General features: G+C 43.3%; 1 protein-coding gene across 26 annotated transcripts in view; it reads right to left on the bottom strand.

Annotated features, from left to right (window-relative positions):
• Window positions 1-25,149, bottom strand: part of MLLT10 (MLLT10 histone lysine methyltransferase DOT1L cofactor) — a 222,768-nt gene that overhangs the window by 193,011 nt on the left and 4,608 nt on the right. For 5 of the 26 annotated variants that reach the window (XR_010146821.1, XM_016962743.4, XM_016962747.4 and 2 more), the window contains exons 1-3: window positions 19,828-20,235; window positions 19,544-19,703; window positions 15,432-15,511 (exon numbers count right to left, since the gene is read on the bottom strand). Coding sequence is in view for 14 of the 26 variants with exons in the window: in XM_016962743.4 (XP_016818232.1) it covers window positions 15,432-15,511; window positions 19,544-19,703 (240 nt within the window). In the remaining 12 variants the exon portion in view is untranslated. Of the gene's footprint in view, window positions 1-15,431; window positions 15,512-18,678; window positions 19,194-19,543; window positions 19,704-19,827; window positions 20,236-20,515; window positions 20,593-25,149 lie in introns of those variants that run through there. The other 21 variants (XM_016962744.4, XM_024346251.3, XM_063781465.1 and 18 more) reach the window with 9 other exon arrangements.

The following is a 25,149-nucleotide window of genomic DNA, read 5'->3' as shown; positions in this document are numbered from 1 at the left end:
TGAGGAATCACCTCAGAAAATAGAGTAAAAAGAGTTAAACAACTGAAACAGAAAATACAAAAATTATAGGATCAGATTAGAAAGTCTAACATCCAAAATTTTTTTTAAATACAGAAAAGGCAAACAAAGCAGAACTGAGGAAATTATCGAAGAAATAATTCAAAAACTTTCTCCCTGACCTAAACTCACATTCCGAAACAGGAGCTAACAAATCAAAAGGACCACTGTGTACCTAGTACAATGAGTAAAAGCAAGCACACCATCGTGAGTATCAGAATAACCAGGTTAAAGAGAAAATACTAAATCCAGAAAGAACTACCACATACAAACGATTAAAAAGAAATCAGAATCGGCTGGGTGCAGCAGCTCATGCCTGTAATCCCAACATTTTGGGAGGCTGAGACGGGCAGATCACCTGTATTCAGGAGTTCGAAACCAGCCTGGCCAACATGGTGAAAACTCATCTCTACTAAAAACACAAAAATTAGCCAGGCATGGTGGCGCATGCCTATAATCTCAGCTACTCGGGAGGCTGAGGCAAGAGAATCACTTGAACCCGGGAGGCAGAGTTTGCAGTGAGCCAAGATCACATCACTGCACTTCAGCCTGGGCGACAGAGAGGCCCTGTCTAAAAAAAAAAAAAAAAAAGAAAAGGAAAAGGAAAAGAAATCAGAATTGCAGCTGGGTGTGGTGACTCATGTCTGTATCCCAACTCTTTAGGAGGCTGAGGCAGGTAGATCACTTGAGGCCAGGAGTTTGAGACCAGCCTGGCCAATATGGCGAAACCCCCATCTCTACTAAAAATACAAAACTGAGCTGCGCATAGTGGCACACGCCTGTAGTCTCAGCTACTCGGGAGGCTGAGGAAGGAAAATCTCTTGAACCCGGGATGCAGAGGTTGTAGTGAGCAGAGATCACACCACTGCGCTCCAGCCCGGGTGACAGAGTGAGACTCCTTCTCAAAAAAAAAAAAAAAAAAAAAAAAAAATTAGAACTGCTTTGGACTTGCTAACAGTAACACTGAAAGCTAAAAGGCAGTAGAGAAATATCTTCAAATTCTGATGGAAAATAATTTCCAACCAAGAATTCTATGTATTCTGTCAAACAATCAAGTAAGATAGCAATCCCATTTTAACAACCATGCAAAACCCTAATTTATTTCTCATGCGCCTTTTCCTATGAAGCTGCCAGAAGATGTGCCTTCTTAAATATAAAGAAACAGGGGAGTAGGGGGATAGAAAAACAGGGAATCCAATATAAGCAAGAAGAAAACTCCAAGATAATGGTGAAGGGATGTTCCAGTATCCATACAGCAAGCCTAAGGAGCAAACAGTCCAGATGGGAGCAAGCAGATGGTACCCAGAAGAAGGTCCCTGGTTTAAAAAGGAAAGGAAGGGGGAGGAAAGACAAGGGAAAGTAAAAGGGGAGAGAAGAAAGAGGGAGGAGGAAGGCGCAAGGAGGAACAGAGAAGAATAAAATCAAAGAGAGGAGAAAGAGGAGACGGAAAGAAGAGGAAGAAGAAAATAAACAGAAAAGAAGATAAAAGGAAGGAAAGGAAAAGTGAATCTATAAACGACCTAATAAGATAACCATGCAGATTATTTAAGAAAGCAATGAGAGAGGCCAGGCATGGTGGCTCACGCCTGTAATCCTAGCACTTTGGGAGGCCGAGGCGGGTGGATCACCTGAGGTCAGGAGATCGAGACCGGCCTGGCCAACATGGTAAAGCCCCGTCTCTATTAAAAATACAAAAACTAGCCAGGCGTGGTGGCAGGCGCCTGTAATCCTTGCTACTCAGGAGGCTGAGGCAGGAGAATCGCTTGAACCCAGGAGGTGAAGGTTGCAGTGAGCTGAGATCACTGTCACTATACTCTGGCCTGGGTGACAAAAGCAAAACTCCATCTCAAAAAAAAAAAAAAAAAAAAGCAATAAGAAGATATACAAAGATTTAGTCTTATAGTCTTAGAAAAAAAAAAACCACGAGGAAAGCTGAAATACAGAACAAATATTAATCACAGAGGAAAAAAATAAAAATTAACACCAGAAAGTAATAACACCGCTGTATATTTTTGTCTTGGAAATTAGCAAAAACCAGGCAGGGTAGCTCACGCCTGTAGTCCCAGTACTTTGGGAGGCCAAGGCTGGAGGATCCCTTGAACCCAGGAGATCAAGACCAGCCTAGCAACATAGTGAGACCCCATCCGTACAAAAAATGTAGAAATTACACAGGCATGGCAGTGTGTACCTATAGTTCCAGCTACCTGAGAGGTTGAGGTGGGAGGATGACCTGAGGTCAGAAGCTCGAGACCAGCCTGGCCAACATGGTGAAACTCCATCTCTAAAAATACAAAAATTGCCCAGGCATGGTGGTGTGTGCCTGTAATCCCACCTACTTGGGAGGCTGAGGCAGGAGAATCGCTTGAACCCGGGGAGCAGAGGTTGCAGTGGGCTGAGATCACACCACTGCACTTTAGCCTGGGCAACAGAGCGAGACTCTGCCTAAAAAAAAAAAAAAAGAGAGAGAGACAGAAACTATTAGACTTAATTTAAAAAAAAAAAGTCTAAACACAAAAACAGAATAAACAGATACCATATGCTAGGCAAGTACATCTATGTTTTCAATTCTCTTACTAGTTTTGTAGGGAGGTTAGAAAAGAATACAAACAAGTATTAAGCACCTGCTTCATTCCTGCCCTTATGCTAGGCTTTTCTCACATTAAAAGGAAAAGGAATTCAAGAAACAAGCAAGTAAAACTGGCTATGTTATCGGTCTATGATGGTAAGCACCAAATCTGTTAATTTTTGAAAACCACCTCTTTGAAAGCTATAGGAACTTACGATATTATGCTGAATTTAAAATGAAATACTACATTATGAGTCAGCAGTAACAAAAAAAAAGTTAGTAAATGTTCAACTTTAAAGACATTCTATTTAAAGTGTACAGGCTAAAAAGCCTGTACAGAAATAAAAAAGTTATTTGTGTTATGTAAAAAAAAAAAAAAAAAAAAAAAAGGTACAATCTGAGTACTTTTTGGCACTCAGCCTGGCTTCTTGCACTTAGAAATCAAAGATAAGTTGGCCGGGCACATATAGCTGGCCTATAATCCCAGCACTTTGGGAGGCCGAGGCAGGCGGATCATGAGGTCAGGAGTTCGAGACCAACCTGACCAACGTGGTGAAACCCCGTCTCTACTAAAAACACAAAAATCAGCCGGGTGTGGTGGCGCGTGCCTGTAATCCCAGCTACTCAGGAGGCTAAGGCAGGAGAATCACCTGAACACTTGAACCTGGGAGGCAGAGGTTGCAGTGAGCTAAGATCGTACCACTGCACTGGGTGACAGAGCAAGACCCCATTTCAAAAAAAAAAAAAAAAAATCAAAGATAAAAGAAATCTGAAAACAATTTTTAATTGTTTTCACATAATTTTTAATTATGTGAATAAAGGTAACTCTCCAGGTGGCAGAAATAAAAAAGAACTTTAAAGCTAAATAAGGCCGGACGCCATAGCTCACGTCTGTAATCCCAGCACTTTGGTAGGCTGAGTCAGGCAAATCACTTGAAGTCAGAAGTTCGAGACCAGCCTGGGCAACATGTGAAACCCCCGTCTCTACTAAAAATACAAAAATTAGCTGGGCTTGGTGGCACCCATCCGTAGTCCCAGCTACTCATAAGGCTAAGGAAGGTGAATCGCTCCAACCCGGGAGGCGGAGGTTGAAGTGAGCTGAGATTGCATCACTGCACTCTAGCCTGGGTAACAGGGCAAGACCCTGTCTCAAAAACAAACAAAAAGCTAAAGGAATCAGTATTAAATTGAAGCTGGGGCAGTTAACGAAGCTATCAGAAACAATACCTTAGAGGGTAGGACTGACTATGACAGCAACATAGACTAAAGATATGGAGAAAAGCTCTAACTGGGTTCCCTATATAAGGACAAGAGCTGATAAGGACCCATATCATAACAGGAAGAGACTCTAGAAAACCATTTGCTGGACTACTAAGACTAGGGAAGCTGCACAGAAATTAGATGCTTGCTCCAGATGTGAGTAGATGAGTCACTCTAGAAATCCAAGGGGATGCTGAGGGAAGGTATGGGGCCCAAAATCCATTATCTAAAGGATGTAGAAATCCAAGCCAAGAAACAAACTTAGAGACTGGCCTGGAGCAATGAACCCCATTAGGCAAACTGTAACAGACTCTGCAGCTACCAATCCAAGTCTATTTTCTCCTTCTTCCCTACTAGCAGAACTCTCACTTTAACCAGTTTATCAATGGGCCCAACTTTATGACCACATTTTGCAGCCTCAGTAACAATTAAGAGCCAGTAAAATTAAGCCTAAGTTGTTGAGTGGAGCCTCAAGGACAATTAGTTTAAGAGTACAACTCAGGGCTAGGCGCGATGGCTCACGCCTGTAATCCCAGCACTTTGGGAGGCCAAGGCGGGCGGATCACCTGAGGTCAGGAGTTTGAGAGCAGCCTGGCCGACATGGCGAAACCCCATTTCTACTAAAAATACAAAAATTAGCCAGGCATAGTGGCACACACCTGTAATCCCAGCTACTCGGGAAGCTAAGGCAGGAGAACCCGGGAAGTAGAGGATCGCGGCCACTGCATTCCAGCCTGGGCAACAGAGCAAGACTCTCTCTCAAAAAAAAAAAAAAAAAAAAAAGAGTACAGCTCAGTTAGAGGACCACACTTGAAGCTTACCCTCTCCCCTTCTTTCTGCCTGGGACTTCTTTTGTAGTCACAATGACTGCAGTTCCAGCTGCCATGCTTTGACTATGGGATAACCCTGAACATGAAAACTATGTGCTAAGGCTGATACAGAAGGAAGACAGAAAAAGCATACTCCCTAGTGACTTAAGAGAGCTGTCATCAAAGCTTCAAAATGCCTTTTGCTTTTAAGTAAAAGAATAACTGGACAGGCACAGTGGCTCACGCCTGTAATCCTAGCATTTTGGGAGGCCAAGGCGGGCGGATGACGAGGTCAGGAGATCGAAACACAGTGAAACCCCATCTCTACTAAAAATACAAAAAATTGGCCAGGAGTGGTGGCACGCGCCTATAATCCCAGCTACTGGGGAGGCTGAGGCAGGAGAACTGCTTGAATCCGGGAGGTGCAAGTTGCAGTGAGCCGAGACTGCGCCACTGCACTCCAGCCGGGGTGACAGAGCAAGACTCAAGTCTAAAAAAAAAAAAAAAAGGAATAAGCTCCTGACTTGTAGAAACCATTATAATCTGGTCGGCCAAACACAATTCTTAAAAGACAGAGAGCAAAGGCAAAAACCCCACAGTGACATCTTCACAACTCATGGTAGAGGAACAGGAATCCCAGGAAAGACAACTCCACCTGAAGATTAGCCTGCAGTCAAAAATTACACAATATATAAAGACATCTATCACCAGAGTTAACAAAGAATTCCAAAATCTGAGAATCTTTACAGTAAGTATGTTTTAAATGTTCAAATAAAAAAACGAATATAATTCTTCAAACAATAAAGCAAGATACCCTAAAAAAAGAGACAAATTGAAAAATAAAATCACACAAAAATTCTAGAAATTTACTCAGAAAAAAATTCACTGAATTAAAAATAAGCATAAATCTGAAGACAGAGTTAAAGATATTATCAATAATGCAAAGATAAGATAGAAAGGCCGGGCGCAGTGGCTCACACCTGTGATCCCAGCATTTTGGGAGGCAAAGGTGAGTGGATCATGAAGTCAGGAGATCAAGACCATCCCGGCTCATATGGAAAAACCCCGTCTCTGCTAAAAATACACAAAATTAGCCGGGCGTAGCGGCGGGCACCTGTATTCCCAGCTACTTAGGAGGCTGAGGCAGGAGAATGGCGTGAACCCGGGAGGCGGAGCTTGCAGTGAGCCGAGACCGCAACACTGCACTCCAGCCTGGGCAACAGAGGCTCCGTCTCAAAAAAAAAAAAAAAGATAAGATAGAAAATATGAAAGACAAATTAAAAGACATGAAAAACAGAATGAAAATCCCAAACATATACCTAACAGTTCTAGGAAAAGAAAAGTTAATGAGAAGGTTACAGTATTTGAAGAGACAGACTAGAAAATAAAAAATGGAAGGACACTGAGTCCTCAGAATGAAAAAGCAGACCAAGTCTCAAACAGGATAAACAAACTCAAAAGATTGTTTATCAACCAACAGACACCAGAAGACAAACTACAATAAAATCTTTAGTTACAGGAAAATAGCTATTATCAAAGGATTCAAACTAGCTTCCAAGAGAGCAAAATAATGAAATTCGTAGACACAAAAAGACTAATATAACTTTCTTACTTATTACTTACTAGCCTCAGACCCTGATAAAAAAATACCAAAACCTTCAAAGGAAAAAAAATGAACCCACAAACAAGGAAAATAAAAGGCTAGATTGAACAAAAACATCAGTAATATTAAGCCTAATTATAAATATTTTTTTAAAACACACGATTATTTAGAAGATTCAAAATAAGATGCACAGTGGCTCACGCCTGTAATACCAGCACTTTGGGAGGCCAAGGCAGGCAGATCACCTGAGGTCAGGAGTTCAAGAACAGCCTGGCCAACAAGGTGAAACCCCATCTCTATTAAAAATACAAAAATTAGCCGGACAAGGTGGCATGTGCCTGTAGTCCCAGCTACTCAAGAGGCTGAGGCATGAGAATCGCTGAACCCATGAGAATCACTTGAACATGAATGGCGGAGGTTGCAGTGAGCCGAGATCACACTACTGCACTCCAGCCTGGGTGACAGTGAGACTCTATCACCAAAAAAAAAGAGAAAAAAACAGATGGAGTAATTCCAGCTACTTAGAAGGCTAAGGTGAGAGGATCACATGAGCCCAAGAGTTCCAGACCAGCCTGGGCAACACAGTGAGACCCTATCTTAAAAAAAAAAAAAAAACAAAACAGCAGAGTAATAAAGACAACAATAACATAGATTGTGCGAGGGAAAAAGAACCAAAGGAATCAAGGCGTCCCAAGGACCTTTGTTTTGTTCAAACGGAGTACAGATATTAAGACTCAGAAAAACATTAAGTATGCATGTTAAAACTTTAAGTGCAATCACTAAAATAAAAGAAATAGAGCATATGACCTCCAAATCAGCAGAGAATTAAAAAAAATAAAAGAATGAAGGGGTCAGGCGGGGTGGCTCACACCTGTAATCCCAGCACTTTGGGAGGCCAAGGCAGGAGGATTACCTGAGGTCAGGAGTTCGAGACCAGCCTGGCCAACATGGTAAAACCCCATTTCTACTAAAAATACAAAAATTAGCCAGGATTAGGGCCGGGCATGGGAGTTCACGCCTGTAATCCCATGACTTTGGGAGGCTGAGGCACGTGGATCACCTGAGGTCGGGAGTTCGAGACCAGCCTGACCAACATGGAGAAACCCCGTCTCTACTATACAAAATCAGCCAGGTGTGGTGGCGCATGCCTGTAATCCCAGCTACTTGGGAGGCTGAGGCAGGACAATCGCTTGAACCCGGGAAGCGGAAGTTGTGGTGAGCCAAGATTGCACCATTACACTCCAGCCTGGGAAAGAGCAAAACTCTATCTCAAAAAAAAAAAATTAGCCAGGCACAGTGGCAGGCACCTGCAAGCCCAGCTACTCAGGAGGCTGAGGCAGGAGAATCACTTGAACCCAGGAGGCAGAGGTTGCAGTGAGCTGAGACTGTGCCACTGCACTCCAGCCTGGGCGACAGAGACCCTGTCTCAAAAAAAAAAAAAAAAAAAATTAGCCAGGAGTGGTGGGGCGTGCCTGCAGTCTCAGCTACTCGGGAGGCTGAGGCAGGAGAATCGCTTGAACCTGGGAGGCAGAGGTTGCAGTAAGCGGAGATCACACCACTGCACTCCAGCCTGGGCCACAGAGTGAGACTCCATCTCAAAAAAAAAAAAAAAAAAAAAAAAAGTAGAATATTTACAATCTAAAATGTCCTCTCTGGCCAGATACGGTCACTCACACCTGTAATCTCAGCACTTTGGGAGGCCAAGGCAGGAGGGACTACTAGAGCCCAGGAGTTCGAGACCAGCCTGAGCAACATGGTGAAACCCATTTTCTACTAAAAATACAAAAACTAGCCAAGCATCGTGGCACATGCCTGTAATCCCAGCTATTCAGGAGGCTGAAACACAAGAATCATTGGAACCCAGGAGGCAGAGGTTGCAGTGAGCCGAGATCACACCACTGCACTCCAGCCTGGGCGATGGAGCAAGACTGTCTCAAAAAAAATTAATTAAATTTCATTTTTAAAAATTCTTCTGTATCTCATCAAAATTATGTAAGTAGATAAAATTTCTAATAAGTCACTTCAGCCTGCAGTAATTCAGAACAAATGCTCACTAAATAAAAAATAGGCCAGGCATGGTGGCTCACGCCTGAAATCCCAACACTTTAGGAGGACAACACGGGAGGATCTCTTAAAGCCAGGTGTTCAAGACCAGCCTGGGCAACATAACAAGACCTTATCTTTACCAAAAATTTTAAAATTAGCCGGACATAGTGGTATGCACCTATAGTCCTAGCTACTCAGGAGACTGAAGTGAGAGGATTCCTTGAGCCCCAGAGTTCGATGTTGCAGTCAACTAAAATCGCACCACTGATTCCAGCGTGGGCAAAAAGCGAGACCCTGTCTCTAAATACATACATACAAAAATAGTCATGAGAAAGTGTGTTTAATTTTTTTCTTTTGGGAGACACGGTGCTTTTTCTAAATAATGAATGTCTATCTACAAAGAACTTCCCTTAAAAACCAAACTTTCCTCAACCTCATCTCCTTTAATTTTTCTCTTTCCTTATACTTTCCACACGACAATCAAATCCTCTATCTTCCATGCCCTACAACCAGGGTTCTACCCAAACCAGGAAGCTGTATTAGCTGTCTCAAAAATTTTTCTTAGTCCTTCAGCGTTCCTGGCAGTACTGTAACTATCAACTTTTCTTTCCTGAACACCTAGTTGTCTCTGTGGCGACTGTACTTGTAGGTTCTTTTCCTGACAATTCACTATCAATCCTTGATAATCAGTTCTCTTACTCTCCCAAATGTGAACATTTCTCTTCTCTAGCAAAAAAAAAAAAAAAAAAGGCATGTGGTTCCCTGTTTTCCCTCTATGCAGCTTCAACTCTGACTTCACTCTGTAACTGTATCCTAAATTACCAATACAAAAATCTTTTTTTTTTTTCTGAGATGGAGCTTCACTCTATTTGTCCAGGCTGGAGTGCAATAGCGCGATCTCGGCTCACCACAACCTCCATCTCCCAGGTTCAAGCAATTCTCCTGCCTCAGCCTCCCTAGTAGCTGGGATTACAGGCATGTGCCACCACACCCGGCTAATTTTGTATTTTTAGTACAGACGGAGTTTCTCCATGTTGGTCAGGCTGCTCTCAAACTCCCGATCTCAGGTGATCCGCCCGCCTCGGCCTCCCGAAGTCCTGGGATTACAGGCATAAGACATCACGCCCGGCCTCCAATACAAAAATTTTAGCAGCATCAAAACCAACATGCCCAAAACAGGTCTTTCTTCAGTCTTCACTTGCTCTCCTTCCTCTACTACAACTGCTCTAATATTTATTAATGGTATCACCATTAATGAGTGAGCACCTTGATATCTAAGAATCATCTTTGATTATTCCCTTCCCTTTACCTAACATCCATTTCTGTCATTTCATACTTCAAAATGCTCCCTTCTTTTCTACTCCTTTTGTATTCCCACATCTTTATAGTAATAGCATCCTAAGTACATCTTCTAACCTTCCCTTTTAAGTTCATTCTATATAGTACCTAAATTTTCTGAAAATGCTCCTTTACTTTTCTGAATCTTTATTGTTCGGTATCTGTCAGGGTACTGCCAGGTCATAATCCCCCTTCCCTGAGAAGTGAGCTATCCCCAGTCCAGAGAGTTCTTCCTGTGTCTGAGCAACTTGACCCTATTGTCTCACCATAGCAAAACGGTCCAGTGCTAGGTATCTCATCCAAACCAAACCAAAGTTGGGCTTTTGTTTTATTGTTTTCTCAAAGGAACATGAGATTGGGACTGAATTTACTCGCTTTTGAGACAGGAGATGGAAAATATCAGGAGCTGAGGTATCGTCATCTTTCACCATAGGAGGCAACATGGTGGTTAAGAGGTAACACAGTGGTTAAGAGCTTAATCACATCCCAGACTGTCATAAAACATCTATCTCTCTCAAAACTATAGTATCCTTACCCATAAAGTAAGAATAACATCCACCTCATAGATGTGACAGGATGCTTAAATGAAGTAACTGGCATAAAACATTTAGCACAGTATGTGGGCACATAGTAAACACTTAAAAAGTTAGCTACTCATTTTGGAACAAGTAGCACAGTAAATCGGCAGAAAGAAAAGAATGGAAGCAGGCATGCAGACAAAAGTAGAAAAAAGATTCATAAGACTAATTCAATTCCCTTTCTGGGTGAAATACATTTCCATGTTAGGGTTCTTGACTCCTGTGTCCTTATAATACAATGCCCTTTCTTTGCTTATCTGTTTCTTACAAAGGACCCTGCCTTTCATAATTATACACTACAGACCGGGCATAGTGGCTCACAATGGTAATCCCAGCACTTTGGGAGGCCGAGGTGGGCAGATCACCGGAGGTCAGCAGTTCGAGATCAGTCTGACCAACATGAAGAAACCCCATCTCTACTAAAAATACAAAACTTAGCTGGGCGTGGTGGCACACACCTGTAATCCCAGCTACTCCGGAGGCTGAGGCAGAATCGCTTGAACCCGGGAGGCGGAGGTTGCAGTGAGCCAAGATGACGCCACTGCACTCCAAGCCTGGGCAACAAGAATTAAACTCTGTCTCCAGAAAAATATAATATATATTTTTAAATATAATTTTAAAAAGGTTTTGCTTTTGCCTCTTCTTTAAAAATCCTTGGCCAGGCAACATGGCTCACGCCTGTCAACCCAGCATTTTGGGAGGCTGAGGCGGGTGGATCACCTGAGGTCAGGAGTTCAAGACCAGCCTGGCCAAAATGGAGAAGCCCTGTCTCTACTAAAAATACAAAAATTAGCCGGGCATGGTGACGCATGTCTGTAACCCCAGCTACTGGGGAGACTGAGGCAGGAAAATCGCTTGAATCCAGGAGGTGGAGGTTGTGGTGAACCGAGATTGTGCCATTGCACTCTAGCCTAGGCAACAAGAACAAAACTCCAACTCAAAAAAGAAAAAAAAACCAAAAAACTAGCCGGGCATGGTGTCTGTAATCCCAGCTACTCCGGAGGCTGAGGCAGGAGAATCACTTGAACCCGGGAGGCGGATGCTGCAGTGAGCCGAGATCGCGCCATTGCACTCCAGCCTGGGCAACAGAGCAAAATTCCGTCTCAAAAAAAAAAAACAAAAAAAAAACCTTAATGTCACCCATATCCCACCAAATGATGTTAAAATAAAATGCCCCCCTGCAAAAAATTCTTTTTCTTAAAGAGACAGGGTTTCACTTTGTCACCTGGACTAGTGTGCAGTAGTGTGATTATAGCTCATTGCAACCTCAAACTCACAGGCTCAATGGATCCTCCTGCCTCGGCCTCCCACATAGCTAGGACAGGTACACCACCACATGTGGTTAATTTTTTTTTTCTTTTTGTAGAGATAAGGTCTCACTATGTTGTCCAGGCTGATCTCCAACTTGTGGCCTGATCTCCAACTCAGGCATGATCCTCTCACCTTGGCCTCTCAAAGCACTGGGATTATAGGCGCAAGCCACCGCACCCAGCAGCATCTAATATATATATATATATATTTTTTTTTGAGACAGAGTTTCGCTCATTGCCCAAGATGGAGTGCAATGGCGCGATCTCAGCTCACTGCAACCTCTGCCTCCCGGGTTCGGGCGAATCTCCTGCTTCAGTCTCCTGAGTAGCTGGGATTACAGGCGCTCACTACCACGCCCGGCTAATTTTTTGTATTTTTAGAAGAAATGGGGTTTTAAGATGTTAGCCAGGCTGGTCTCGAACTCCTGACCTCATGTGATCTGCCTACCTGAGCCTCCCAAAGTGCTGGGATTACAGGCTTGAGCCACCACGCCCAGCCCTAATACACCTTTTAAGTTAACTACCTTATTCACACTGACACTTTGACCATGTCCTTAGAGAGAATAAAAGAGTGGAAGCACGTAACAAGTGGCATTTGAGGCAAATGATGCTGGCATTCTGACACTCCCTATTCATTATCTTCTCTCTCTGAATACCCACCTTATTTTCCTATCTTTTCCAGCCTTCAATCTACTGTGACACCCCCAGGAACAGCCTCATCTCATTGTCAGTGTTTACTAATAAACCATAGGTTCCACTGCGTAGTGACCTATTCACCACAAACCGTAACATGATACAAAGAAAAAAAAGGCAAAGAGTAACGCTATAAAGATTTCACCAAGTCCCAAACTTTCTATGATTGATTTTATCCTCCATTTGCTAAATCACACTAGAATAACAGCTGTAATTCTATTAAAGTGCATTCTCACACACAACCAAAACATATCATCGGAACTATAAAAAAATTCCTCTGGCCAGGCACGGATGCTCACACCTGTAATCCCACCACTTTGGGAGGCTGAGGTAGGAGGACTGCTTGAGCTCAGGAATTCCAGACGAGGCTGGTCAACAAAGCAAGACCTCATTTCTAGTAAAATTCAGGCCGGGCGTGGTAGCTCACGCCTGTAATCCCAGCACTTCGGGAGGCCAAAGCAGGCAGATCACCTGAGGTCAGGAGTTCGAGACCAGCCTGGCCAACATGGTGAAACCCCATCTCTACTAAAAGTACAAAAATTAGGTGGGTGTGGTGGCGCATGTCTGTAGTCCCAGATACATGGGAGGCTGAGGCAGGAGAATCGTTTGAATCCAGGAGGCAGAGGTTGCAGTGAGCGGAGATGGCGCTACTTCACTCCGGCCAGGGCGACAGAGCGAGACTGTCTCAAAAATAAAATAAAAAAATTAGCTTGGTGTTAAGTGCTACAGGCCTGTAAGTCCCAGCTACTCAGGAAGCTGCGGCAGGAGGATCTCTTGAGCTCAGGACTTCAAGGCTGCAGTGAGCAATGATTGCGCCACTCCACTCCAGCCTGGGGAACAGAGCAAGACTGTCTCAAAATAATAAAATAAAAATAGTTCTGAGACTCAACACATTTTTATAGGTTACTCAACCATTATTTCTTTCTTTTTTTGTGAGACGAGTCTCGCTCTGTCGCCCAGGCTGGAGTGTAGTGGCGCAACCTCAGCTCACTGGAACCTCTGCCTCCCAGGTCCAAGCGATTCTCCTGCCTCAGTCTCCCAAGTGGCTGGCATTACAGGTGCACACCACCACACCCAGCTAATTTTTGTATTTTTAGTAGAGGTGGGGTTTCGCCATGTTGCTCAGGCTGGTCTCAAACTCCTGACCTCAGGTCATCCACCCACTTTGGCCTCCCACAGTGCAAGGATTACAGGCATGAGCCACAGCACCCAGCCCATTATTTCTACCGCTCAAAAATTGCCCAGGCAAATACAAACGCTTCTGCTTTTGCTATATGCCTAGGTAAAGAAGCTAAAATGTTTGTTTTCTACCTTCAGTCTAATTCCATAATCAACACCAAGGGAAAGGAATTTGCTATAACAAGATGTCTTGGAATAAATAATAAATCAATAAATATAATAAGATTTTAAAAAGGAACTATCACATTTTAAATGGTAGGTTTGCATAACTAATGAAAATAAAATCTATTTCTGATATTTTCAGAAATCCAAATGGGAAAAATGCTTGTGGATACAAAGGATAAACATACCTCCCTTACTGTGTTTTTTGTGAGACAGTCTCTCACTCTGTCACCCAGGCTGGAGTCATGGTTCACTGCAGCCTCAACCTCCCAGGTTCAAGCAATCCTCCTGTCTCAGCTTCCAGAGTAGCTGGGAGTACAGGTGCAAGCCACCCCGCCCAACTAATTTTTTTTTTTTTTTGAAACAGTCTCACTCTGTTTGGAGTGCAGTGGCACAATCTTGGCTCACTGCAACCTCTGGCTCCCTCGTTCAAGCGATTCTCCTGTCTTAGCCCCCAGAGTAGCTAGACTATAGGCACGCGCTGCCACATCCAGTTAATTTTTTGTATTTTTAGCAGAGATGGGTTTCACCATGTCAGCCAGGCTGGTCTCAAACTCCTGACCCCAAGTGATCCGCCCACCTCAGCCTCCCACAGTGCTGGAATTATAGGCATGAGCCACTGTGCCCAGCCCCAACTAATTTAAAAAATTTTTCTTTTGTAGAGACTAAGTTGACCAGGCTGGTTTCAAACTCCTGGACTCAAGCAATCCTCCTGCCTTGGCTTCCCAAAGTGTTGGGATTACAGGTGTGAGTCACTGCACCCGGCCTACCTCCTTTTTGTTTTTTTTTTTCCTTTCCTGAGAGTCTTGCTCTGTCACCCAGGTTGGAGTGCAATGGCATGATCTCAGCTCACTGCAACCTCCGCCTCCCAGGTTCACGCCATTCTCCTGCCTCAGCCTCCCAAATAGCTGGGATTATAGGCGCGTGCCACCACGCCCAGCTAATGTTTGTAATTTTTTTTTTTTTTTCTGAGACAGAGTTTCACTCTTATTGCCCAAGCTGGAGTGCAATGGCACCATCTCAGCTCACTGCAACCTCTACCTCCTGGGTTCAAGTAATTCTCCTGCTTCAGCCTCATAAGTAGCTGGGACTACAGGTGCTTGCCACACCCAGCTAATTTTTGTATTTGTAGTAGAGACGGGGTTTCACCATGTTGGCCAGGGTGGTCTCCATCTTTTGACCTCGAGATACTCCAGCCTCGGCCTCCCAAAGTGCTGGGATTACAGGTGTGAACCACTGCTCCCGGCACCTCCTTCATTCTTATAAGAGGTTTAGAAAAGTTCTGAAATAAGGTAACCACCCAAGTAAAAAAAAAAAAAAAAAAAAAAAAGATTTTTATGTTGGTTTGCCAAAGGGACTGAATGCCTGAAATCAGTGAGTGTTCGAAGTTAAACTATACACCCAAAGATGTAGTAAAAGGAATATGATAGTCACTAAAATTATTGGGTTTTTTCCCCATTACACAAAACCTAACAGAATTATCAATGTAACTTCCTTATGTTTCTATTTCCATTATATTTTAACTATGATTAGCCAGTGTAACCTTCAAACTTCTTCAAGCTTTCTTGATTCTGTAACTAGTTAACAAAGCCCAAATATGACTATGTATTTTTGTTTCCAAAGTATCCAAAATATACTCACTTGATTCCATTTGTTTTTCAGTTTTACAAAATCTGTTTAATACTCCAAGTCAATATTTGGCCTAAATTATCTCTTACATTATGATATTTGAAGAAATGACTGACAACCCCACAAACCACAACAGGAGTGCAGTTCCTAATTTCCTAACCTACTCACTAAAGTTTAATGTTTTTGATAAATAGTCCTTACCACTCTGGCTGCTCTCTCCTGAGATTCACATTTCCTGCAAAACCATGGTCCAGTGGGTACTTGAACAATGCCATAGCAAGCTGTTGAAAAATGAAATGTGTTAAAATGTTAAGACTCGAAGAACTATGGAAAAATCAAATACCCTTTCAAAGCCCTATTAATCCACCTGTCACTATTCAAGTAAACTACCTCTTTACAGAGAAGTAAAACAGTTCACATCCTATTTATCACATATACAGCTTACTTAATTAAAAAGTAAAAATTTTAAATGCAACTCTTTTGTGTTACCTCATCTAAATAAATCAAGGCTGGGTGCAATGGTTCATGCCTGTAATCCCAGCATTTTGGGAGGTCGAGTTGGGAGGGCTGCTGGAGCCCAGGAGTTCCAGAACAGTCTAGGCAATACAGTGAGACTCCATCTCCACAAAAAAAAAAATTTTTTTTTAATTAGGCCAGGCGCAGTGGCTCACACCTATAATCCCAGCACTTTGGGAGGCTGAGACAGGCGGATCACCTGAGGTTGGGAGTTCAAGACCAGCCTGACCAACATGAAGAAACCCTGTCCCTACTAAAAATACAAAATTAGCCAGGCGTGGTGGCACATGCCTGTAATCCTACTACTCAGGAGGCTGCGGCAGGAGAATCGCTTGAACCTGGGAGGCAGAGGTTGCAGTGAGGTAAGATCGCACCATTGCACTCCAGCCTGGGCAATAAGAGTGAAACTCCGTCTCAAATTAAAAAAAAAAAAAAAAAAAAAAATTAGCTGGGCATGGTGGCATGTGCCTACAGTCCCAGCTACTCAGGAGGCTGACTTGAGCCTGGGAAGTCAAGGCTGCAGTGAGCCATAATCACACCACTGTGCTCCAGCCTGGGCAACAGAGGGAGACCCTATCTCAAAAAAAAAAAAGGTATGTTTATTTCTAAATACATAATGATGTGAATGCTCCAAATGACTTAAGTATACATCACATATCTAATCACAGTCTTGTTTTAAAATTGGTTTTTAAAGTTAATAATTAGCTCAAAACTGAAAATTTTCTAAAACTCTAAAAACACTAATAACCAAGTAGACTTTTGCATGAGCTTGCTAGGCAGAAATATGAAAATATCTTAAATATTGGAAAGCATTTAAAGAATATAAATTCAGGTCAGACGCGGTGGCTCATGCCTGTAATCCCAGCACTTTGGCAGGCCGAGGCAGGAGGATCACCTGAGGTCAGGAGCTCCAGACCAGCCTGGCCAAGATGGTGAAACCCCATCTCTACTAAAAATTTTTTTAAAAATTAGCTGGGCATGGTGGCAGGTGCCTGTAACCCCAGCTACTTGGGAGGCTGAGGCAGAAGAATCACTTGAACTTGGGTGGCGAAGGTTTCATTGAGCCGAGATCACGCCACTGCACTCCAGCCTGGACAAGAGCAAAACTCCATCTCAAAAAAGAAAAAAAGAAATTAGCCAGGTGTGGTGGTAGTGCCTGTAGTCCCAGCTACTCAGGAGGCTGAGGCAGGAGAATCACGTGAACCCGGGAGGTAGAGGCTGCAGTGAGCCGAGATTGCCCCACTGCATTCCAGCCTGGGCGACAGAGGGAGTCTCCGCCTCAAAAAAATATATAAAGAAAGAAAGAATATAAATTCACAAAACAGAGTACTACCCACTGTACAATCACAGCAGAATATAAATTCAGTATAACTTTTTAAAACTCCAAAAGCCAAACTTCCACTTCCAGTTAAACATTTGTAGGACCAGGCAAGGCAGCTCATGCCTGTAATCCCAGAACTTTATGAGGCTAAGGCGGGCAGATCCCTTGAGCTCAAAAGTTCCAGACCAGGCCAGGTGCAATGACTCACACCTGTAATCCCAGCACTTTGGAAGGCCAAGGCAGGCAGATCACCCTGGGGTCAGGGGTTCAAGACCAGCCTGACCAACATGGAGAAACCCCATCTCTACTTAAAAAAATACAAAAATTAGCTGGGCATGGTGATCCATGCCTGCAATCCCAGCTACTCGGGAGGCTGAGGTAGAAGAATCACTTGAACCTGGGATGCAGAGGTTGCGGTGAGCCGAGATGGCACCATTGCACTCCAGCCTGAGCAACAAGAGCAAAACTCTGTCTCAAAAAAAAAAGTCAAGACCAACCTGGGCAACCTGGTGAAATCCCACCTCTACCAAAAATACAAAATTAGCCCGACATGGTTGTCCAGGCCTGTGGTCCCAGCTACTGGGAAGGCTGAAGCAGGAAGATGGCTTGGAAGGTCAAGGCTGCAGTGAGCTGTAATAGCACCCTGCATGCCAGCCTGAGCCACAAAGTGAGACCCTGTCTCAAAAAAAAAGAATTTGTAAAATGTGTCTCACTATAAATGCTCTATCCGTCAAAAAACACAGCATAGGTGTCCAAAACACAGCATCATTGCCCAAAAACTTTATTCAGGTGTACTTCTAGGAAGGAAAATTTAAGATTTGAATAAAAATTTTCTATATTGGGACATAGCAATTATCAAATTTTGATAGTTTATCATCCAATTCATAAGAAATTCCAATTCATAAGAAATTCATTGGCCTTCAAAATGCCAATGAACATGGGATGACCTTAAAATCAGTATCTTGTTTGACACGCATTGTATTCACTCCCTAAAAAAGCAAGACATGCAACTTGGCTCTTCTTTAAAAGTCTAGGGCCAGGCGCAGTGGCTGACGCCGGTAATCCCAGCACTTTGGGAGGCTGAGGCAAGAGGATCATCTGAGGTCAGGAATTTGAGACCAGCCTGGCCAACACGGCGAAACCCCGTCTCTACTAAAAAATACAAATTAGCGGGTGTGCTAGGGTGTGCTTGTTATCCCAGCTACTCGGGAAGCTGAGGCAGAAGAATCAATCGCTTGAACCCAGGAGGCAGAGGTTGCAGTAAGCTGAGATGGCACCACTGCACTACAGCCTGGGTGACAGAGCAAGACTCCGTCTCAACAAAATAAAAAGTAAAAAAATAAAAGTCTGGGAATAAACAGCATTCTCAGAATAAGTTCACTACCTCAGAATCATCACCACTGCTTCTAAAGTCTCCCTTTCCAAGTGTGACATTCGTTTCTCTACAAAATGCACTTTAGCACATGTTCAAATTTTTGTCTCCCTTTTGGTGGTAGTCCTTTCCAACAGACTACTAAAAACATATGCATCGCTTAATGCCAGATTCAGAAATGCGAAGGGACATGGAGCCACCAAAAAAGAATGTAGACTGTTTTGTCCTGGATTCCTTACCACGTGAAATGGGGAAAAGTCGGCCACTTCAAAGGCCAGAAAAGTATCTTACTAGTGTCCTCGGCCTTCTTGTATATCCAAAAACCTCATCAATTGTTAACAACCAGAAATAAACTAAGAGGCTCCCCAAAAGTGACTTGGCACCGCCACCTCTTCAGCCATCTAGGCTGGTGGTGGCCTGCCGCGGCCACCCCACAGGCGCTGCAGCAGCCCCGCCACTCCCGCACGGTCAGCAACGGACTCCGCCATCTCCTCCGCAGACAGCTACCGGGCGGCGGCGGTAGCGCCCGAGCCTTCTGGCTCGGGGTGCAACGGGCCCCGCATCCCCCCCCATCTAAAGAGGCAAGGCGACCCCCAGCCTCCCCACACTGGCGCCGCGTTCCCAAGCCCGTCTCCACGCCACAGGAAGTCTCCAAACACTGCGGCAGACAGGCGGCTGCAGGCCAGGGGAGAAGAGGGCGCTCCACTCTCCCAAACCCACCCCCGTGGCCCCGGGAACCCCGGGAAGGGCGCGCACCGCCCCCGCCCCCGCCCCCGCCCCCGCCCCGCCCCCACCCCGGCCCAGATCTCGAGGGCGCGGCCGCCGCCCTGCCCCGCCCCGCCGAGTCAGCAGACCCCGGCCCCAGGCGCAGGCGGCGGCCGAATGACACTTGAGAGAGTGAGAGCGGAATCACATGACAGTCCGGGCCACACGCACTTTCTCCCACATGCGCGGCCCACACCCCCCGCGCCCCGCCGCGGACCCTCCGCGTCCCTCCCGCGGCCGCGGCACGGGGCGGGGGCGCCGGCGGTTGCGGCCCAGGTGGGGGCGGCGGTGACCGTTGGGCGCAGGCCGGCGCGCCCCGGCGGGCGGTTGGGTGTTTACCTTGATGCACCGCGACGCTGCAGCCGTGCCCGTCGCAATAAACCAGCGGGTTCTCGGCCCAGCCTCTCTCGTCTGAGCAAACGCAACAGCCTCCAATCATCTCCTTCATACTATGGGAGACCTCGTCCTCCAGTGACACGGGCCGGTCGCTAGAGACCATCTAAGAGGGAGTTGGGGGGACCATTAAAAAACACATGCAAGCCGATTAGTGCTTCCCCCCCACACAGCCCCCCGAGCCCGCCCCGGCGCCCCCCGCCCGGCCCGGCAGCCCACCGCTCGCTCACTCGGGCTTTGCCGCTCAGTCACTCACGTTCCGCACAGGAGTCAGGAGCCATGTCCTTGCTGATTCCCCCCACCTCCCCTCCACCGCCTCCTCCGCCTCCTCCTCCTCCTCAGCGTCTTCCCTCCCCACCTCCACCCGGCCGCTAACGCGGGCGCCCGGAGAGGGCACACATAATCAAGAGGGCCTCCGCACAGGCGCACTGGGGGGAGGGGGGGGCTCCCGCTGGGCCAGGGGCAGCGAGGGAGGGGAAGGGGGCTGCGCTTCCTCCTCCGAGCGTCACTTGGCGTGCGCGCCCGTCCTGCGGCCGGCGTGAGGGAGGAGGCCTGGGCGAGGCTAGCCCTGCGTGCGCGCTGCCGCGGCCTGTTGGCTGCCCCCGGCCTACCTCCGGGGCCCCGTCCCCCTCCCCCGCGCCGCTCGCCGCCGCCGAGGTGTGCTGGGGGTGGGCGCGAGGGGAGCCGGCGGCGCGCGGAGGCCGGAATGAGCTGACGCGAGGGCGCGGGGGCGCGCACGCGGGGGCGGGGACGTTAGGGCCGCCCTCTGCAGCGCTGGTGGCGCGGGCCGCGTGTGAGCGTCGGGAAGAGGCCTGGGAGGTGGCGGGGGAGGCGGACGCCCAGGGCTGGGAAGGGGTTTTCTCAGAATCGCCAGAGGGGACTCCCCGGGGGCATCATCTCCGTGCCCTGGGAACCTACCTGCTGGCCTTTTCCTCCAAGACTGGCCCGTGGAAAACGAGGGTGGGGCGAGTGTGCCAGCTCCCATGAAGGGTGTAATGAAGCATGGCTTCCTGCAGTTGGCCGCGCTAACTTCACAGTGCTGCGGCAGCCACTCCACCCATTAAATTCACGTCCTGGACTCTTCCCAAAGTTCACCCGCTGGAAGTCCTACCAAATCTGCCGCCCATTTTCGCACTACGTGGGCCCCAATGACAAACGAAAGTGTATTCCAGGCTGAAGGTCAAAAGCCTGGGTTAGGGCTGCACTCGGAGAGGGAACGCCAAGGCGCCCCTCAGCTCGGTGTGCAGGACAAATGGTGGTTTATCAGGAATTAGCAATATAATACGATGATCCGGAAAATGCAGTTGTATTACACCAAAAGGAAGAAGGAACTCTAGCCCTCCTAGTCAGTCGCTAAAACATAATTACCGCCATCAGACAGTGGCGTCCAGTTTTGATGGAGGATTCCTCTGATCCGGGTCTTTTCTCCAAATTTATACTTGGAAATGTGAGGTCATTTAAAAGTGGCAGAAAGATGAGAGCTCCCACCTCACAAACAAATGGAAAATGGATTAGGCCTATCTGCATAGATTAATTAGCTGGATGCTGAGCACTTTAAAACTAAAATCTTCCACTGTCTGCCTATTCCTTATGCATCCGTAAAGCCCAATATTGATGTTTAAGCAAAAAATGTCTAATTAGAAAAGTTTCGCATGAAATCAGACTTATGCATAGATTGTTTAAATGACAAGCCCAGTTAAAAGGCGAATTCATGACTTTTGATTAATACCTTGCAGGTACAAAATGGTTCTTTATCAGCAATTCGCATTACAAATGTGCTGATCTGGAAGATGCACTTTCACAGTGCTAAAGCATAGAGAACCCAAGTTCTCCTAGTCGGTCGCCAAAAGATAATATAATGGTTTGGGCTTTAAAAGCCTTCTAAATGTTCTTCTGATAAAGGGGGGTTAGAAAAGGTATCATGGCTGTTTTTCTATTTCAAATTAATTGCTAGAAATCTGTGTAAGAGTGATAATAGGTATACAGCACAATGAGAGCATATATAGCAAATTCAGATGTTTTAAAAGCTGAGATATACAAAGTAATGGCAAAATATACACTAAAACAATGAGAATTTACATAGCGCATTTAGAAAAGGTGACTACAAGACTACATAATGTGAATTCTTTTTTGGGATGTGACAACAATTAATACATTTCTGGACATATAATAATTATATTTTTTAACTACCTTAAAAATTTATGAAACTAAAACGGCCTTCAAACAAAACTATACTGTCTTGTGTATCTTAACCATATATTTTATCTTCACCCTTATACAAAGGATACCAGCTCAATATCCAAATCCTGTTCAGACTCTTACTATAGAGCAATTCTGAGTTAAAAATCAGTGTGAAACTTCCCCTCCCAAACACTGCAGCCAAGCCTTAATGCATTAAATTATTTAAAAATACATTTGTTTTATTTTTAATGCATTGGAGCTTAGTTCTTGTGAAGGAATTAATTTGTATGTAAAGAAGGATGGGTACCTTGCCCTATTCTTTAACACTTAAAACAAATGTAAGTAAACACTTGCTATTTCCTAAACAAAACAAAAAAAAATGTATCATTTGTAAGAGGTTTCAGAAATTTTTAAAAATAGGGAAAATGTATTATTTCATAACAGCCTGTATATAAACAATAGTATCTGAAACAAATTTTGTTAAAGATGTATACATAAGTGTTCACAAAATATAATTCAAATTATTTAAAACTGATTTTAACATATGTTGAGTATGAAAATTATAAGAAAAAACATGAGTGTAAATAACTCATTTTCATTTTAACTTGTACCAGATATCAAACTTTTTCTTGTATATCTGAAGTATAATATTTTGTATATTTCTATAAAATGTTAAGCGAAAAGGAAGAAAAGCAGACAGTATAAAACAGTAAAACAGTTCAAATACACAATTAATTATTCATTCAGTAAATATTTATTCAACATTTACTGTGTACTGGGGACTGTTTTGGATATGGGGAATATAGCAGTGAGAAAGTTGTATTTGTCCTTTGTGAGACATATATATATATATATAGTCATATATGTAACAATTGGCTGAATATGCTAATTTTCCTACCTCAAAATGGATAAAACTTGTAATTACATTGGCAGAATTGTTAAAGTTCAAGTATGCTTTTTAAAATACATAGCAATATAAAAATAAATTACCATAGGAGTTATAAAATAACTTTGTGAAAAAGAACAATTTCAATTGTAAAATGTTACCCTAAAATTTTATTTTATATTCTCAAAATATCCTTCAAAAAAGTACATGTAGTACCTCTAGGATAAAATGAAACCCTGTTGTCTCTAAACATTGCTTCACATAACAGCAGCTAACTCAGTACTAGCTCATCTGTTTCTCCAAACTAATCATCTGAGGCAAACCACAAAAAACTCAAGTAAAGTATTTTATGATGTAACCTCTAACCCTACTATAATGGGAAGATGTATTTTCGCTCTATGGGTAATATATCTTCCAATAATTTTCTTTATTCTTTAAGGTAGGCACCAAATTTCTGTATTTGCTTTTCCATAATTATTTACATAAGTAGATATTATGAAAGAAATATTTAAAACCATATTCATTTCAGAGGTTAGTACTATTCATATTTATCTCCTTTGTAAATTAAAGTTTTATTTGCCTTCTGTTTGCGCATATTATATTTAGTCTATTGTACCCATTGTCAAGGTATATATAAATTTCTACAATGGGGTATAGAAACTGAGGTCTATTTCTACATCCATATGAGGTATACTTCTATAATGCTGAGACTAGATACACTTTCCTGAACTCAGATTCTTGACTTCCATAGTGTGTAAAATTCTATATTGGCTCTTCGACTCAGTTTTTTAAACAAAAAGCAATTAGAATTCCTGCATCTGCTAAACCTCATTGGAGTCTATCAACTTCTTTCTAAATAAATTAGTTGAAAAACTCAAAAAGACACTCTCTTATGATCTGTGCAGACTTTCAGATATATCCTCTTTTACATAGAGGAATCTCTGTTTTTTGTTTTGCTCATTTGGTACCCAAGAGTTTTTACCTTTTTCATTAAAAGTTTATTATGAGCCATATATTTATGCTAGTATGATTAAAATACTGAAGTGTTTCTGAAACTAGCTTTGTTATTAGTATGTCACCATAAATGAGTATTGTGTCTTTATAGATACAAAACCACCATGGCACCTATATCATGGAGTACTATTCGAAATTTCATATAAAAATATTTTTTGCAATTATGTTTTCAATTGAGATTCTGTTAATGGCTTTTTCAAAAATCTAATGAAACTTGTTAATCTTACTAGGTGATTATTTTTTACTCACCATCACACCTAGCAAGTGTCTTGCACATAGTAGGTCTAGAGTAAATGTTTGTTTAATGTCCTCAATTGGTGTTTAAAAGCTAATTACACTCTGAGCTTTATTCTTCGAAGTAAAGCAAGATTTTATTTTGTATGTACAATTGAACTAATATTTGTAAGTAATGATTAACAAAAATTTTCAGGTGAATTGATTTATCTGAAGATTTTCAATAGTTGAAATTAATATCAGTTTTTATTTACCAGGTAGTTTAGACTATTCTAAATAGCCCTCAAATGTTTACCACCTTTTCATGTAACAGTCATCATTTTATTACAAAACAATCTCCAATGTAGAATCAATTATAATTAATACTGTTTTTAGATACACTTTAATTTTCTGAAAGTTTGGTAGATAATTCTGAAATTTAAATTTTGTGTAATCTAAATAAAAATCTTTTTAAGAATCGAGGTCTAATATTTGAAAGGTTTGGTTTGGTTAATCGTGTTTGGCCTCGGAGCTATTTCTTTTGCTATAAAATTGATATCAAATGGCTGTATTTACATTTTTTGAGTAAAACAGCATGCAATTATCAATATAAAAATGCTATCTAAAAGATGCCTTTAGGCATTCTAGGTGTTACCTAAACCTCGTTAACGATTCAGAGTTGAACTATTTTTTTCCATGATGCAGCAATACTGAAAGGTGTTATATTTTGACTTTTCAGAGTATCATCAATATAGTGTGTATTGTAAGGTCCATGTTCTCATTTTTTACTGACACTGAAGATCTGCATCTCTGTTATAATTAAAGTGTGATTAAAGTGACATATTTAGGTGTCTGTTTATAGGCCACATAAGATTATCTGAGTGAAAAGATTCTGGACGTGGAAAAGAGGAAAATCAGTTTTTGAAATGGAAGAGAACCTTGAAAGAAATGCAACATATCTTAGACTGAAAAAAAAGAAGAAATTAAACTGAATTTATAAATACTATTTGGACCAAAGAAGATCACTTTTTAAGATTTAAATGTTTTCCTCTCCAAAAGGGGCCACTGCTTACCAAATCCAGAAACAAGCCCAAGAATATGTTAATTAAGTGCATTGTGTCCCAGAAAGAATGAGGTTGACAAATTCATTTTTTATTCCTTCGATTAATAAACTGTTGGTCTAGTACATCTTAGATTTTTAAAATCTATAATGTGCATATTTACCTCTTGAAACTGTATAGTAACAGTGCCAAGGACC

This window comes from Pan troglodytes, chromosome 8 (assembly GCF_028858775.2).
Source record: "Pan troglodytes isolate AG18354 chromosome 8, NHGRI_mPanTro3-v2.0_pri, whole genome shotgun sequence".
NCBI lineage: Eukaryota > Metazoa > Chordata > Mammalia > Primates > Hominidae > Pan > Pan troglodytes.
Note: the sequence above shows the minus strand (reverse complement) of the source record. Positions and strands in the feature narration are given on the sequence as shown.